General features: G+C 48.8%; 1 protein-coding gene across 5 annotated transcripts in view; it reads right to left on the bottom strand.

The window, feature by feature from the left end:
• Positions 1-15,031, bottom strand: part of LOC117424435 (trinucleotide repeat-containing gene 6C protein-like) — a 43,269-nt gene that overhangs the window by 16,716 nt on the left and 11,522 nt on the right. For all 5 annotated transcript variants that reach the window (XM_058992219.1, XM_058992217.1, XM_058992220.1 and 2 more), the window contains exons 4-11: positions 12,086-12,403; positions 4,680-7,262; positions 3,405-3,608; positions 2,991-3,145; positions 2,631-2,711; positions 2,452-2,509; positions 1,952-2,097; positions 1,701-1,847 (exon numbers count right to left, since the gene is read on the bottom strand). In XM_058992219.1, the coding sequence (XP_058848202.1) occupies positions 1,701-1,847; positions 1,952-2,097; positions 2,452-2,509; positions 2,631-2,711; positions 2,991-3,145; positions 3,405-3,608; positions 4,680-7,262; positions 12,086-12,403 (3,692 nt within the window). The remainder of the gene's footprint in view (positions 1-1,700; positions 1,848-1,951; positions 2,098-2,451; positions 2,510-2,630; positions 2,712-2,990; positions 3,146-3,404; positions 3,609-4,679; positions 7,263-12,085; positions 12,404-15,031) is intronic.

The following is a 15,031-nucleotide window of genomic DNA, read 5'->3' as shown; positions in this document are numbered from 1 at the left end:
GCCTGGACAGCGTGGAGGGAACATCACTGTGTGTGATGCCTGTGGATGTGCCTGGACAGCGTGGAGGGAACATCACTGTGTGTGATGCCTGTGGATGTGCCTGGACAGCATGGAGGGAACATCACTGTGTGTGATGCCATCTCACATAACTGAGTCTGATGATTGTCTCATACCATACAGAACAGCTGCTAGTCTTTCTTGATGAATTACACGATCGTCTTGTCCAAGCCGACGAAGCAATCCTGGAATGCAGGAAAGGAACACAGCCCACAACTACTGCCACTGTTGGGGACAATGTGAGTTTCCATCAGGCTGTGCTGGTGCAGGAGTGGTTTGCTGCACATCCCCGCTCCTCTGTGGTGTACCTTCCACCCTATTCCCCTTTCTCAATCCAATCGAGGAGTTTTTCTCCTCCTGGAGGTGGAAGGTGTATGATCACAATCCCCATGAACACGCCACACTTCTCCAGGCCATGGGTGAGGCTTGTAATGACATCACGGCAAGGGAAAGTCAAGGCTGGATCCGTCACGCCAGACGATTCTTTCCTCGGTGCATTGCCAGAGAGATTATCCACCGAGATGTGGATGCAAATGTGTGTTCCGAAAGGATTGAGAGCCTTCGTGACCCTGAATGAGTATAAATATGCATCATTTAAATTGCTTAATGTAAGTAGCCTGCTTAATCACTGCTTATAATTGATCTAGAATTCATATTCATTATAGTGTCAATCTAATATGATATTATGAAACCTTAAATACAACATATCTGTGGAGTTGATGATTTGGTGCAAGTATTTGGTTTTGCAAGAAGTATAATACAATTCGAAATGGGTACTTCATTTTGCAAATGCATGAACAGTTTCTTAAATGAGGGAACGGTTTTGGTTTTTGTGTTATCTGTTTTGGTGACTGTGGTAATAGTTTTAGTAATTGTGCTTTAGCAATTGAGAAAACTGTAATTCTAGATTGCAGACACCTGGTGGTTGCATATTGTAGATGCTTTATTGTTTTACATCTGAATTTCTTTTCTTCTCTTAAAAGAGGATTTTTCTCTGGGTCAGAGTGAAGAAGTTCAGTTGTACCCAAGAACTGAATCAGGTTTCATTTCTTCTAGTTGTGTTGTACAAATGGTTTTGTGATATTGGCTGCACTGTATAATAAAGTGTCAGGTGTGAGAGATCGTGTTGTGTTGTGCTGAGTGTGAAGTTGCATTACTTGAATGCAGTGCTATGACTTTGTGAGCTCCTCTGTCCAGGCTGCCCCCCTGGGATGCTTGTGGAATCAAAATGTTCTCCTCTCAGTGACTCTCTCCTAGTGGAATGTTTGTAATAAATACAAATACTGGTAAGAAAAAAGAAAGAATTCAGAAAATTAAATAAACGTACGCCACTGTTTCTATTTTTGACAGTGATTGTGTTGCACACAGTTTTGTAATGTTGCATGTGGGTATTTAACTACCTCTCTCCCTACGCACTCCACAAACATGTCCTTCAGATGAGATCAGAACCGAGGTCGTGATCCCTTCGCTGTTGTAACACAGAGCTCCCATTGCCCTCTCTCCCCTGTGTGCTCAGGAAATGTTCCCGTCTTGGCAAATGTGAACGTCTTTGTGGAAACAAGGAAACAAACCCTCTCCCCTCCTCTCCTCCCTCTCCTCTCCTCTCCTCTCCTCCCCTCCTCTATCTCTCTCCTCTCTCCTACCTGTCTGTTGTTCATGTTTTGCATGGCCAGCCCCGAGGGGACCCCGCCCAGGGCCTGGTTGGGCAGGGCACTGCTGGAGAGCGGGAGCTTCAGGCTCGGAGAAGGCAAAAACGGTGAGGCTGGGGCGTCTTCCACTAGGCCGCCGTCCTGATCGGAGGACAAAGACAAGGCATTAAGTCGTGAAAGAGTCCAGGAATCAGCAGTTACATTGACGACTGTGTGTGTTTGCAGGGGCTGAAGAACCTGCCTACCTTATCGAGGAAAGGGGAGCGGTCTGAGGAAGACTCTTTGGAGATTGCGGGGGGGCGGCAGCCCAGCGGTTTGGACAGCAGGCCGTTGTAGTCGCACATTCCCATCCCCCGCCTGTCCAGCTCGCTCTTCTTTTCCAGCAGGGCGCCTGGGAGAGTGAGTGTAAAACAATACAAATTCCCCATTTACACAGTTGGGTTTTTACTGGAGCAATCTAGGTAAAGTACCTTGCTCAAGGGTACAGCAGCAGTGTCCCCCACCTGGGATTGAACCCACGACCCCCCAGTTTTGTACTCTGTAAAACCAGTCTTTTGTTTGCCATCTCTCACTGTACACAGTGCAGATAAGGTAAGACAACAACAATTCAGTTGATTAGTCTAGATGGAAATTACCGCTTTCCATTACCACGCCCAGTGTAATCAGACCTTTAACGTGAACTGACTCAAGCCCCCCATGCTCTTCCACCATGCTGTTTTGTTCTAACCCTGCTGCAGTCACTCACTCATTGCCTGGTCCAGGTTCATGCTGTTGCTCTTCAGGGCTTCCTCAGCCGGCTCCCGCTGCAGTCAGGGAAGAGAGACAATCAAAGAGCAAACCGGGGCCCAGCAGCATATTCAATGTCACCCCACTGGCAGTTCAAGTTAACAGTGTCAGTGTAGTTGTCGGGGCGCAGTCACTCACCGGGAAGCCCATGTCTGTGAGCTGTTTGATCAGCCGGCTCAGGATCCAGGCCTCGTCCTGCTTGCTGGGGACCTTGATGACCTGGGGAGATGGGACGGAGATCATGTGTTGTGAGACGCTGCCCGTTTAACACAATGGGTTCATATGGTAGGTCTGTTATCTTACGAGTTCACATGCTACGGCCTTGAATGGATACGCACTGAACACAAAAAGTTTTTTTTACCAGTGGGATTGTGATACGTTTTATTGGACTGATACGTGTGCTAAATGCACAAGCTTGTGACACAAGGTGAAAAGGTCTTTACAATCCAACAGGCTCCAGTGTAAGCGCCCCTCCTGCAAGCCCCGGCCCTCTCCCACCTTTTGCGGTCCCTTCTTGGGGAGGTTCCCCCAGGAGCTGCAGGGCGAGTTGCTCTCCTGGGAAGTAGCGCTGTTCCACACATCCCCCTCCTCCCGATCCCAACCGCCCAGCTCGTCCGGACTGCCTCCCCAACCATCTTGCATAGATTTGGAGGCTAGTGCAGGGAATGAAAAAACAGCTCAGTATAACTCATGAGATGTATCTTAAGGTATTGGTTATCTGTGATTAAAAAACATGGACCAATCCCATAAGTCAATTCACACGTTTTTTTATCTCACAGTTCGTTTTCATGCAATAATAATGAAGCAGTACAGATGTTTGTATAAATGTGGTTCAGCAGTTACACCTTGTTGCCAGCTGATGGCAGTATTAACCCACAGAAAGCAATGCAAGTCTCAGGAGCTTCACAGTACCTGGCTTGCAGGGGGCCGGTCCTGAGGGGGGGTTCACCCTGCCGTAGGGCCCCGACGGATCGGAGGGGTTGTCCCCCCACCCCCCACAGCTGCCAGGGGGCTTCCCCCAGGCCGAGGTCCCGTTATCCACCGCTGTTGCCGGGGAGACGGGCTCCCCCCACGAGGGCTCGGGTTTCGGCCGAGCGCTGGGCAAGTCTCCCCATCCTGAAAGAGAGGCACAGGTCCATGAGAGGCTGCTCTCACATTAGATTCTTTTATATCATTGAATCCCCTCTCAGCCAATAAAAACAGATTCTCAGCAGCATTGTAGCACTCTCCTGTTCAAATCCCCAGTCTGGCTGCTTCAGTTTAATGCATTTGAACTTTAAAAAACCTGTCCTGTGCCAAATGAACTCTCAGCGAGATGCTGGCATAAACTGCTCAGTGCAGACTGAATGAGCCGCAGCCTTCCTCCGCTTGCATGGGTTACTTAATCCCTCAATTGGCTTGAGGTGCACTTCAGTCAGCAGGGGGAGTCTGCTCAATGCAATGGGAACATGACCAATTACAGATGGCAGTCTACTAGTACAGAGCTCGTAATTTGCTGTTTCTATTATGAACAGGACAGTGTATTCCAGTTTTCTAGTACTATATATACAGATGCAACATTCCTATTTCATGTGCTACTCAGTGTACTTTATTAGCAGCAGATCTGGTAGCTGGGAACCACTGTGCTGTCTGTGCTGCCCTCTACTGCAGCTCACATTAAACCAAGGCTCCAGGCTGCTCTGCAGATGTTAATGATGGATCTTGGTACATGCTAAATTAAACCTGTCTGTATTCCAAGCCCACGGCTTCACTTCCCTATCAGCACCTCTTTGGACAGAGGCCAGCTTGCTGCCCTGCACTTGCCCATGCCAGCAGGAACACAGACTGTCCTGCTTCAGCACAGCCACCTCATGCTGGCCCACATACACACTGACAAAAATCCAGACCTACTTGGGATCCCACATTCTTTCTATTGGGCTTTAGTGCCAGACACAGGAGAACATGCTCTGAACACAGCCCTGCAAAAGCACGAATACAAACCTCTGGATAAGCTCTTCATTGAAAACATCGGTGTAACTCCACTCTGGAAAAAGTCTCCAAAAAGCAGGGGGAGTAATATAGGTTATAAAGCAATATTCTATTTTTCATCATTACTATGCAAGGAATATACAATAAATCAGAGGATCTGAGGATTTACCTGGCCCAGCGAGTACAGAAACAATGAAATCAGAGGATCTGAGGATTTACCTGGCCCAGCGAGTACAGATCTGTTCTGGGGGGCACTTGGTTGATGAGGTGTGGTTTGCTCATGCGGGCTGTTGTGGGTGTTGCTGGGTGTGTGGCTGTGGTTCTGGGTGTGGCTCTGGCTGTGGCCCGGGGTGTGGTTGTGGCTCTGGGTCTGGCTGTGGCTTTGGGAATGGCTCTGGGCATGGCTGTGGTTCTGGGCGTGGCTGCTGTGGTGATGGTGGTGGATGCTGTTGCTGGCAGCATGCTTGCCATGGTTGTTGCTGGCAGCAGCGTTGCCGTGGTTGTTGCTGGCAGCAGCGTTGCCGTGGTTGTTGCTGGCAGCAGCGTTGCCGTGGTTGTTGCTGGCAGCAGCGTTGCCGTGGTTGTTGCTGGCAGCAGCGTTGCCAGGGCTGCTCTGAATCACAGGGTTGTTTTTGTCCCACAAGTTGACAGTCTTGTTGTAGGTGCTCGGGTCTCCCCAAGCCGAGGTACCGTCGTCGATCTCCATCTTGCGGCGCATGGAGGGAGGGGAGGGCTCTTCCCAACCCGTAGGTTCGCTCCCTTGCTCTTGCTTGCTCCCACCCCCCCCTCCCACTCGTCCTCCTCCTCCTCCCCCTCCCCCCCCCCAGCCCGTTCCGCACTGCTTCACTGTGCCTGCTCCCCCCCAGGACTCTACGTTGCTATTACTACTGTCCTGGGGCTTGCCTCCCCATCCTTGCACCGGAGCACTGGGCCTCTGTGTTTCCATCCAACCTCCCCCAACCCCGGCTCCTGCTCCTGCTCCTTGTCCTGGCTTTCCCCACCCAGCATTCCGGGGGTTCTCTTCCCAAGAGGCTGCAGTCACATCGTTCTTCTTCTCCTCCCTGGGCTCCCCCCAATCCCCTCCCCCACTCGTCCCTGTACCCCAGCCATGTCCAGGCTTGGGTCCCTCGCCCCAGCTCTGAGGTTTGGGTTTGGCAGGTGGGTCATCCCAGCTGGGAGACTTCTCCTCCTGATCCCAGGACATCCCACCTTTGGGTCCAGTAGAGTTGGAGCTCCCTGCACATCCTCCAGGCCCGCTGGGTGCTTTCTTGCTGAGGGCCTCACCCCAGCTGGAGCTGGGCTGGCTGGAGGCTGGTGTGGCTATCACCAGGGCAGGGTTTCCCCAGCCCGGAGCTGCCGAGGTATTGGAACTGGACCCTTTACCCTTCCCACCTGAGTTAGACATGTGAGCAGCAGCAGGGTTCGCGCTGACGGTTGCAGGCGCTGGTGGGGGGCCGGACGAGGATGATGAAGATGACCCTGTGCTCCAGGAGTCGGCCCCCGTGTCGTTCTTGCGATCAGACCGTGCCATCTCCTCCAGCTCCCAGGCTGTGTGCTGCCTGACAGGGGTCTGGCCCCAGCCGGTGTTGGACAGCACCCGTGGGTCCAGGTCTTGCCTAGGCAGGGAAGGGGGAGCATCGAGCTCCCCATGTGGCCTCTCCATCCTGCGGGATCTCCCTTCAAGGCTGTCGTTGCTTCCTTCGCTGGCGGGGGTGTTGGACCAGGAAACGGACTGCTCCTGCCGGGGGGAGTCTGATGTCTCCCACCCTTTGGCCTCGCTGGAATGCTTGCCCCAGTCTCCACCTCCACTGCAGGCCGATCGGCCCCAGGCCCCTGCATTACTGCCGCCTTGGCCCCAAGGCGTCAGAATTCCAGGGCCACTGGGTGGCCCAGAATCCCAAGCTGAATCCTTGGAACCTGTTGGCTTGGCGTCTCCATTACCCCACACTGAGCCCCCCTCTCCATTGACCTGTGGTTGCACAAGAGGCCCCATGTCCACAGGGACAGAACCCCAGCTTGGCAGGCCGTGGATGGGGCTGAGGGACTGCTGTTTAGTGTTATTTGGTCCATCAGTGTTAAGGTTTTGAGGTTCGACGCTGAAAGACACATTCGTGGACGGTGAGTGTCGTGACTCTGTTGGGTCTGGCGGAAGTATGCTCCCCCAGGCACTGTTGCCACTGCCCCCTACAGGGTTCCCATTGGTGCTGCCCATACTCCCGCCCCTTTCCTGTACTGACGGGGCACTAGCTGGGCTGCAGAGGTTTAGGGGAGGAGGGGGGTTGTTGCCTCCTGGGCCACCGCCCCCCATTCCAGCCCCTTCATGCCCCAGTACTGGCCACGCAGCCGGGTTGGCGTTAGGGTTCAGGTTCAAGTTAAAGTTGGAGGACCCCCAGCAGGGTTGACCCCTCCCTCCCATTGGCATGCTGTCTGTCTTCCCCTCGCTGCTAATGGCAGAGGGGCAGTGGGTGGGCCCAGCGCCCCAGCCCCGACTGGCTCCGCCCTGGTTGGAAACCATGTTTTCAGAGTGGTTGCTGCTGTTTTTACTGCTGGGGTGGTGGGCCGAGAAGTGGCTTTGCTGCCCGGCCCCCGTGGCTATGCTCATGTTGCTGCTGCTTATCTCTGTAGTACAGTCAATATCTGTGGTGCATTCTGGAGCGGCGTGGCTCTCGCTGTAGGAAATGGAAGGCCACGCCTCCGTGTCACTCTGGTCGATGATTACTTGATCCCAGATGCGGTTGCTGGGCTGGTGTCCCCAGTGGAGATTCTCATACTGGGTTCCCAGGCCACTCTGGTGTGGCAACTCTGCAACACAAAGAAAAGAAACGATAGAGGAGAATATCGCTCATGCCTAGCCCTGTTGACCCCCTTGATCTTGAGGATACAGACCAGTTGTTTTGCAAATAAAATGTTTCTTTTTCTGACACAGCTCCCTAGCTCGACTGGCCAACAATACATACAAAATAAATATATAAGCTGGCTTAAAAGTGCTTTGCAAACCACATCATTAATCAAATCAGGAGCCAAGGGACAGCTAGTCAATTAACAGGCAGAAATGCTATTGTATTAATAGAGCACATTGCCACTGCAGTTTGTCTGGGTTTACATGCATAAATCAAGTAAAGTATGTATATATTATATATATATATATATATATATATATATATATATATATATATATATATATAACACTACTACATTTCCTAGCAAATAAGACTATTCTGCGAGGGCCATACAAATGAATCTAACTTGACTAAAAAAATAAATAACCTAACGAACGGACCGGACTGCAGGTGCAGGTATTTATTAATAATGGTAGTGGGAGCAGTGTGACAGGCTGTGCTTGGCGTGTAACCAAGCCGGCGTGGAGGGGGGGGGGGGGGGGGGGGGCAGCAGCAGCATCACTGTGGAAGATGGGAGACAGGCAATGTGCAATGCAGTCTAGCCAATCACAACTCTGAGCTGCAGGCTTGCAATGCTGCTGCTGCTGCTTCTGAAGTGCGGGTTCTGTCTGAATTTCCACTTCACTAGAGCACTCTCACACACATACATACACAACAGAAGCCCTGTTTATAATCTACACAGCAGCACATCCAATACTGCAGCTGGTCTGATCTTGGGCCATGGTTATAGAAGCATCTCTAACAAGCCACAGGATAGGAACGCATGTCATGCACCAGGGGACCTATTTAAATGAGTTCAACATCAGCAGCATCATTAGAGAAGAGATCCTATAAAACCTTGTGGTCAGAATCCAAATATCCAACCCCACCCCCCTCTCTGCTGGACGAGCGCTTCTCTAGATATATTCAAAACTCTAACACCGGCCCCTAGTCCTCAGCTCTAACCCACACTGCCCCCTAGTCCTCAGCTCTAACCCACACTGCCCCCTAGTCCTCAGCTCTAACCCTAACGCTAACCCTCAGCTCTATCCACTAGGCTCTGCTGATCTAGATTCTTGTCACTGGAATCCTAGCCCCCCGCTTCCTCAGCTCAGGACTGATAGATGTTTTTTGACATCAGAACATTCCTAACCATCTGAAAAATGATAACAAAAAAGATGCCCTTTATTACATCATGGCAACATTATTTCCTGCAGTGTTAAACACTTGGCAAGCACTCCCCTGGCATTTGGCATTGTTTCAGGTTTTTGTGAATGTGTGCGTGCGTGCGTGTATGGGATTGTTCTCATTAAAACCAGAAGCAGCAACAATGAACCATGTTTACCCGCTACCCCGAAAAAACAGGAAATGGACTCCACACTTCAGACACACACTGTCCTCCTCCGAGCGACTCTGTTTGTAAGGACGCCATTTTATCAAACCTAAACGGAAGCCAAAAGCTTAGAGTTGCTGCTTCTCACTCAGAAAGGCTGAGCGATAAATTAATCATACAACAGAACGCAGGCAGATGTTTGATTACTTAAACTTTGAAATACTGAAAAGAAAAAAAGAAAAGAAATGCTAACATTGGGGGGTGGGGGGGGGGGCGGTGATAGGGATGAAATAATTGAGCGGTGCCACCCGACTGTCCTGAGAGAGGATACCTTCTGTGTGAAGCTGTGCCCATCCCTGCTTCAATGTGTCTGCTGCACAGCATCTCAACCTAATTCTGTGAGCCTGCCAAGAAGCTGCTGCTCTGTGTGCAAACGCCAGCCCCTCAAGAGCTCCCAGGCTGGCTTGGCTTGATCCAACCCCAGAGCCTCTCCCTCTCCCTCTCCCTCTCCCTCTCCCTCTCCCTCTCCCTCTCCCTCTCCCTCTCCCTCTCTCTCCTTTTCTGTTTATCACAGTCTAAAGGCTGAAGGTGTCCTTTTGCTCTGGGTAAGAATACCTTCACACTGGTGGAACTTTTATGGCACGATCCAGACAAATAACAAAAACAACAACAACCCAGTCTAAACCAAAACAAAACAAAGGGCTTCCTTTGCTTTCCCCTTTACTTTGTGCTGTCAGAGAATATTTATCCTCCTCCACTCTGGCTGCAATTAGAGGTACAGCCAGCACTCACTCTCTGAATAACAGCCAAAAACAAAGCTGCTGTGCTCTCTGATTGGGTGTCCTCAAAACGAGACTCTGCTTAATTCATCTCCTTCCCAAAATACACATACGCACACACACACACACAGACAGATATACACACACACACAGATACACACACACAGAAAAGCTATGTTCTGTGTTCATATCAAAACAAGTATGCTCTGAATTCCTGTGCTGCCTTTTTATTTTTTTTTTAAAAACAGGAAAAAATAGAAGAGAAATGGGCACCGGGCCAAATGCTAAATAGTTTTGCATACAGTGAGTGAGTGGAGAGAGGGGGCCAGGGACAGAGAGCTGGCTTACAGCATGAAGGATTTCATTGTATACAAGTGATTCCACTGCCTCACAAAAACAATTCATTAAAGGCTACAGAGAGGAGGCCTTTCTTCTGTGCTAATTCAGTGCCAATGCTTCCCAAGCCAAACATGCACTGATGTAATATTACTTTTTTAAATTACTGCCAAGTGTTTAAATCCCCGTTTTTTATCAATCCCCAGCCTCTCGGATCAGGAAGGCGTTTTTCTTTTCCCCAGACTGAATGAAGCTGAATGAGGAGTAGGTCTCAGCTGGGTCTCAATGAAACTCGTTTGATCAGAGTTGCCTGGATATGCAAAGACAATGAAGTTCCCTCTAAACCAGTGGTTTTCAAATTTTTTAGGCCCGTACCCCTTTCCAAATAATCTAGTCTACCGCATACCCCCATAATATATCTATGAAAACAGGAAAGAATATGGTCTTTTCTAACTACTAAATTAAGTACAGCACTTGCAAAACCTCTTAACTCTAGAAGCCAATGGCGTGTTAGAATGAGGCCAATTAGACCGCAAACCAATATTTATTGCGTTTGCTTTTATTAATACTTACCGGTGTGGAGGCATAGGGTAATGCCCTCACATGACAAAGAGTTCAACTAATTCATTATTAATGAAAAAAAAAAAACACACAAACATTGCAAGTAAAGAGAACAGTCTTGTCACTCCAGCGCAGAACAAGTGAGTCTCTAAGCAGGGCGGCAGCTGCCTGCTCAACTCAATAATACTGTTATTTAAAAATATAAACATAGATAAAACACTGAACTGGTTAAACGACAAACACTGAACAGTTAAACTTCAGAAAGTAAACTTACCTAGTAAATACTACACATTTTTAAAAGAAGAAACATCATACAATGATAGCCGACAGACTGCAGAACCACCGCCCTGCTGTTTAAATATGTAAATTAGCCATGTGTGTGCTCAACGCTCACTCCCTCTGGGTGTTTATAGAGTTAACCTCGCCCAAGAAGTCGCAAAGTACTACAATGTGGTAAAAAAATACGTTGTCCGCCATTACAGGATTTTTCTCGCGTACCCCCCGATGAGAGCTCGTGTACCTACAGTTTGAAAACCACTGCTCTAATCACAGCAGCACAGAGCCGAGCCCAGTCACATGACACCCAGTCACATGATGAAAATGCAGGACGACACAAATCAGAACACCCAGACAGCACAGTCCCCTCTTGCTGGTCCGGGACACCTCCATGAGATATTAACAAGGCTGGCTGTGGTGGGAACTCAAGTCTGAGAGACAGGGCAGGGCAGCATGTCAACACCACAGGGGGCTTGCTCTTTCAGTGCTGAACTAATGAAATGCATCCTTACTTTCAGGACTGAATTAGGAGCCGGGGTGGGGCACGGGTGGATGCAGGCACACCTGTTCTGTCAATCAAGCCCAGATATTTTTACAGAAGCGTTCTAATGGAATGTGGACGTAGTAAACCCTCACTGCTCCTCCACACTCCCAGGACAGCCTTCTCCCTGCAAGGCCTTAGGAGAGTGTGCCACTATTCAACAGGACTGCTGCCTCGCTCAGGGGAACACAAACCAGAACAGAGGCAGACATCTTCAGCTGAATGAATCACACACTTTCACAGTAAACTCTGACTCATAAGATCCACAAGGCTGGTGCAGTGCCACAGATTTCTAGGCATCTCATTTTTGGGCATGCTGGATCTGCATGTCTGCGGAGTCACTGAAATATAAGAATTTCCCCTTCACTGGGAGCCACTGTTCCTCAAAAGGCCAAGGCCAGCTGCTCAGAGCACAAGCATCCACAGTGTGATATATAATACGGGTGGTTGTGAAGTCAGTCCCTTATAAAAAGAAAGGTCTTCCCATGCAGAGTGTTAGAACCTCATAGACCACAGGTAACTGTACTGCTGCTACACATAACATACAGTGCCACCCTAACTACAGTAGTGATGAAGATACCGGATTCAAAAACCTCAAAACAAACTACTAGACTATAAAATCCTTTTCTGACCAGAGGAACTTATCAAATGCTCTGTTCAACACCTCCAGTGTCTCACCCTGCATCAGAAATCACCTGTTTTAACAGTTTTGTTAACCCATAGTCAATAATTTGCAAAACACAAGGAGCTGTGGTTTTAAAGCTTGAGTGGGTTTCAGCAGTACTCAAAATGTTCAAACTTTTTTTTTTTTTTTAACTGTGCAGGGGAATAAGCAAGTTGCTGTAAATGTAGAAATGCATGTTCTGTTAAAGCCTGTTCTAAGAGTGCAGAGACTGAAGAACATGCAGCCTTGTCCTCACCTGTGTGCTGCTTGCTGGGGCTGGCGGGGGTCTGAGGGGGCGAGCTGGCCCCTGGCTGTCCCGTGGTGGCGAGAGTCCCTGCTGGCAGTGGCTGTCCCCTCTTCAGTAGCTGCTTGTGCTCCTGCTGGCGGAAGCGTGGGGGGACCTCGCGGGGAGGGAAGCGCGGGGCTGCCGGCGGCGGCTGCTGCTGCTGCTGCTGCTGGGCGCTGGGAGGAGCTCGCTTGCCATTGCCACTGCTGCTAACCGTGGGGATGGGAGGAGTCACGCTGGGATTGGCAGGGTGGGGAGAGCTGGGGCTGAGCTTGGCAGATACTGGCACTGTGAATACAAGACAGCAACGTTATTAATGCGTTTGCATTTCGTAGGTAGAGGTGAGACATTGAGGCATGATTCCACTTGGCAAAGCAATTACAAAACTACACAGCAATTAAAAATATCAATAATAAAACAAACGTAGAATGCATGCAAGCAAGTGTCAACAGGTCAGCAAATCTTCATGTTCACATGCATACGTGTGTGTGCTTGTGTACGACTCAGTAAAGTGTGTCTGTCAGTAAGCGTGCATTAGAAATGCCTGGTTTTTATACAGAACAAGCTGCTTTCTTTCTTTCTTTCTTTCTTTCTTTCTTTCTTTTGTAAAGCACTGAGTATCCCAGACTTCGTTTGTGCCTGCCTGGGGCTCCATGAGATTGGCAGAGAGACGATGAATTTCAAAATGCCAGAGCGGTCTTCACAGACACAGCTGCTTGAGAGCAGCCCCTGCAACACCTCCAGTAAAAACAAGAAGCTCCATCAATATGAACCTGGTCTTCAAGAGCATGTAGCCACCTGGGAGCGAATAAAGGAACTGGGTGAGGAACTCCCTAACAAGCCAGTCATTACAGAACCCTGTTCACTCCACCCCACGCTCCCACATTTCAGTGCCTTCAGAGCCCAGCTAAATGACAGCTGGGAAGCTGTTACACAAACCCAGGGTAACTGCTTTAATCACTTGCCTTATCAAGGCTGTTCTGAAGCTCAAAATGAGGGGGTTTCTGCAGTTTTATATTGAAATCTCCAGCTCCTGTGCCTCTTAACCTTGGCTTATCTAAGCACTTCCCTCAGTATGTGTGCAAGGACATAATGTAGTAAACTCTCAAGTTCGGAGAACTTGAAATCTTAGCTCATGTCAAACACACACAGACAGAAGCGCAGTCTGACATATGATGAATTCACCAGCTATAGAACTCTGAAAACTTGCTATCATTTGGAGGTATTCTTAGAAAATAGTTAAGCTTAAACTTTAGACGAAGCCCCCACATACACACCTGCATTAAGTAAAGTCTACCATTCAGGCAGTGTTGCATATCAGCAGCACAGCTAAAGCATTAAATCCCAACCCATACAATTTGGTTTGTGCAAAAATCTTGAGCTTCGAGAATTCTAAATACTGCAACCCGGCTAAAGCATGAACACCCCCAACCTTGCACGCACACGCACACGCACACATCACACTCTCATCATCCAATCCCCTGCCTTCACAGAGGATTCATTACCAGGCTCTAACCTGCAGAGTAGCTTCATCCCAGGGAGCTGTATGTGAAGTGAATCCCTGATTAATAACAGGCCAGGCCCTCACTGGGTGAAACGAACAGGATTTCAATCAGCTCATTGTTCGAGGTCGTTATGAATATATTACAGGAAGCAGATGGATCCCATAATTCAGTGCTTTCTACTGGACAACCTGCAACCTGCTTGCTTTCTTTGCCTTTCTTTTTTTAAAGCTCATCACTGAAGCCGGTAATTCAATCTTGGCTCCGCCGTGGATCCTTCTGGAAGCTTTCGGGGGAGCAGACAGCCTCCTCCTTCTCCAATCAGAGTGGTACAGTGGGGGGGGGGGACGAGCCAGCAGAGGCACAGCCTGCATTCACAGCGACTGCGGGGTCAGGGAGGGGAGGGGCACACCCCAGGGAAGCAGAAAGAAATCCCCCAGTATTTACTGTATACTTCACCCCTTTATTGATGGTGTGCAGCGTTTCACCCCATGGGAGAAAAAAAACATGTTCTCACTGATGACACTTTATATTAGGTGGAGTAATTACCCAGCAATTACACCGTTAACAAAAATGTAATTCTGTAGTGGTGTAATTGCTATTTTATTAGAAGCGTGATTACAATCAATGTGCATGAACTTGCTTTGTTTTTACAATGCATTCTTTTTATTGTCACTGAAGTATGTATGTGAAATGGCAGGATGTCAGGTCTTCGGGCTCCCCTTTATGATGAAGGCACCAGCAGCACTAGCAGCACCTGCACCTGCCCTCTCAATAAACAAACAGGCAGCTCTACTGTTGGTATAAATTACAGTTTTATAATGTGTAGAAATGTGCATAAATCTGCTTTTATAAATAATCTTATCAGTTCAAACCCTTATCTGTCCCATTGGAAAGATTAAGACTGACCTCCACTAAGCCAAACTGAGAGAGATGGTTTTTGATGTTATAAATATTGATCTAAATATATAATTTCCACCTAGGTAAACCAAAGCTTTTAATATTATCTAATGTAACATTAAAACACATATGCAGTCAATTCCATGAAACTGTCTGACTGAAGTACTCTCCCCAATCTTCTCCAATCTTGTGAATGGTCTGCCGATGCTGAAGAGCCCATTAAACACCAGGGCAATGAATATCACTGATCAGCTTTCTATTTATAGCATCTACAACCTACATACTCACAAGCAGACAAAGTGTTCAATCATACAGCCCAGTAGATTTCATTGTTGTGCCTCTTGCATTTTCTACAGAGTAATCGCACATGGAAAACTAACAAAATATTTTAAGTGAGAGCAAGGGTCAGACGAGACCTGCGTTACACTGCAGAGCTGTCAGCCCACGCCCCGGGACAGCAGCACCCTCGAAGCATGCTCACCTTGGCACGGCTCTTTCAAACACGCTTGCTTCC

Source organism: Acipenser ruthenus, chromosome 19, assembly GCF_902713425.1.
Source record: "Acipenser ruthenus chromosome 19, fAciRut3.2 maternal haplotype, whole genome shotgun sequence".
NCBI lineage: Eukaryota > Metazoa > Chordata > Actinopteri > Acipenseriformes > Acipenseridae > Acipenser > Acipenser ruthenus.
This window is presented reverse-complemented; position numbering and strand designations above follow the sequence as displayed.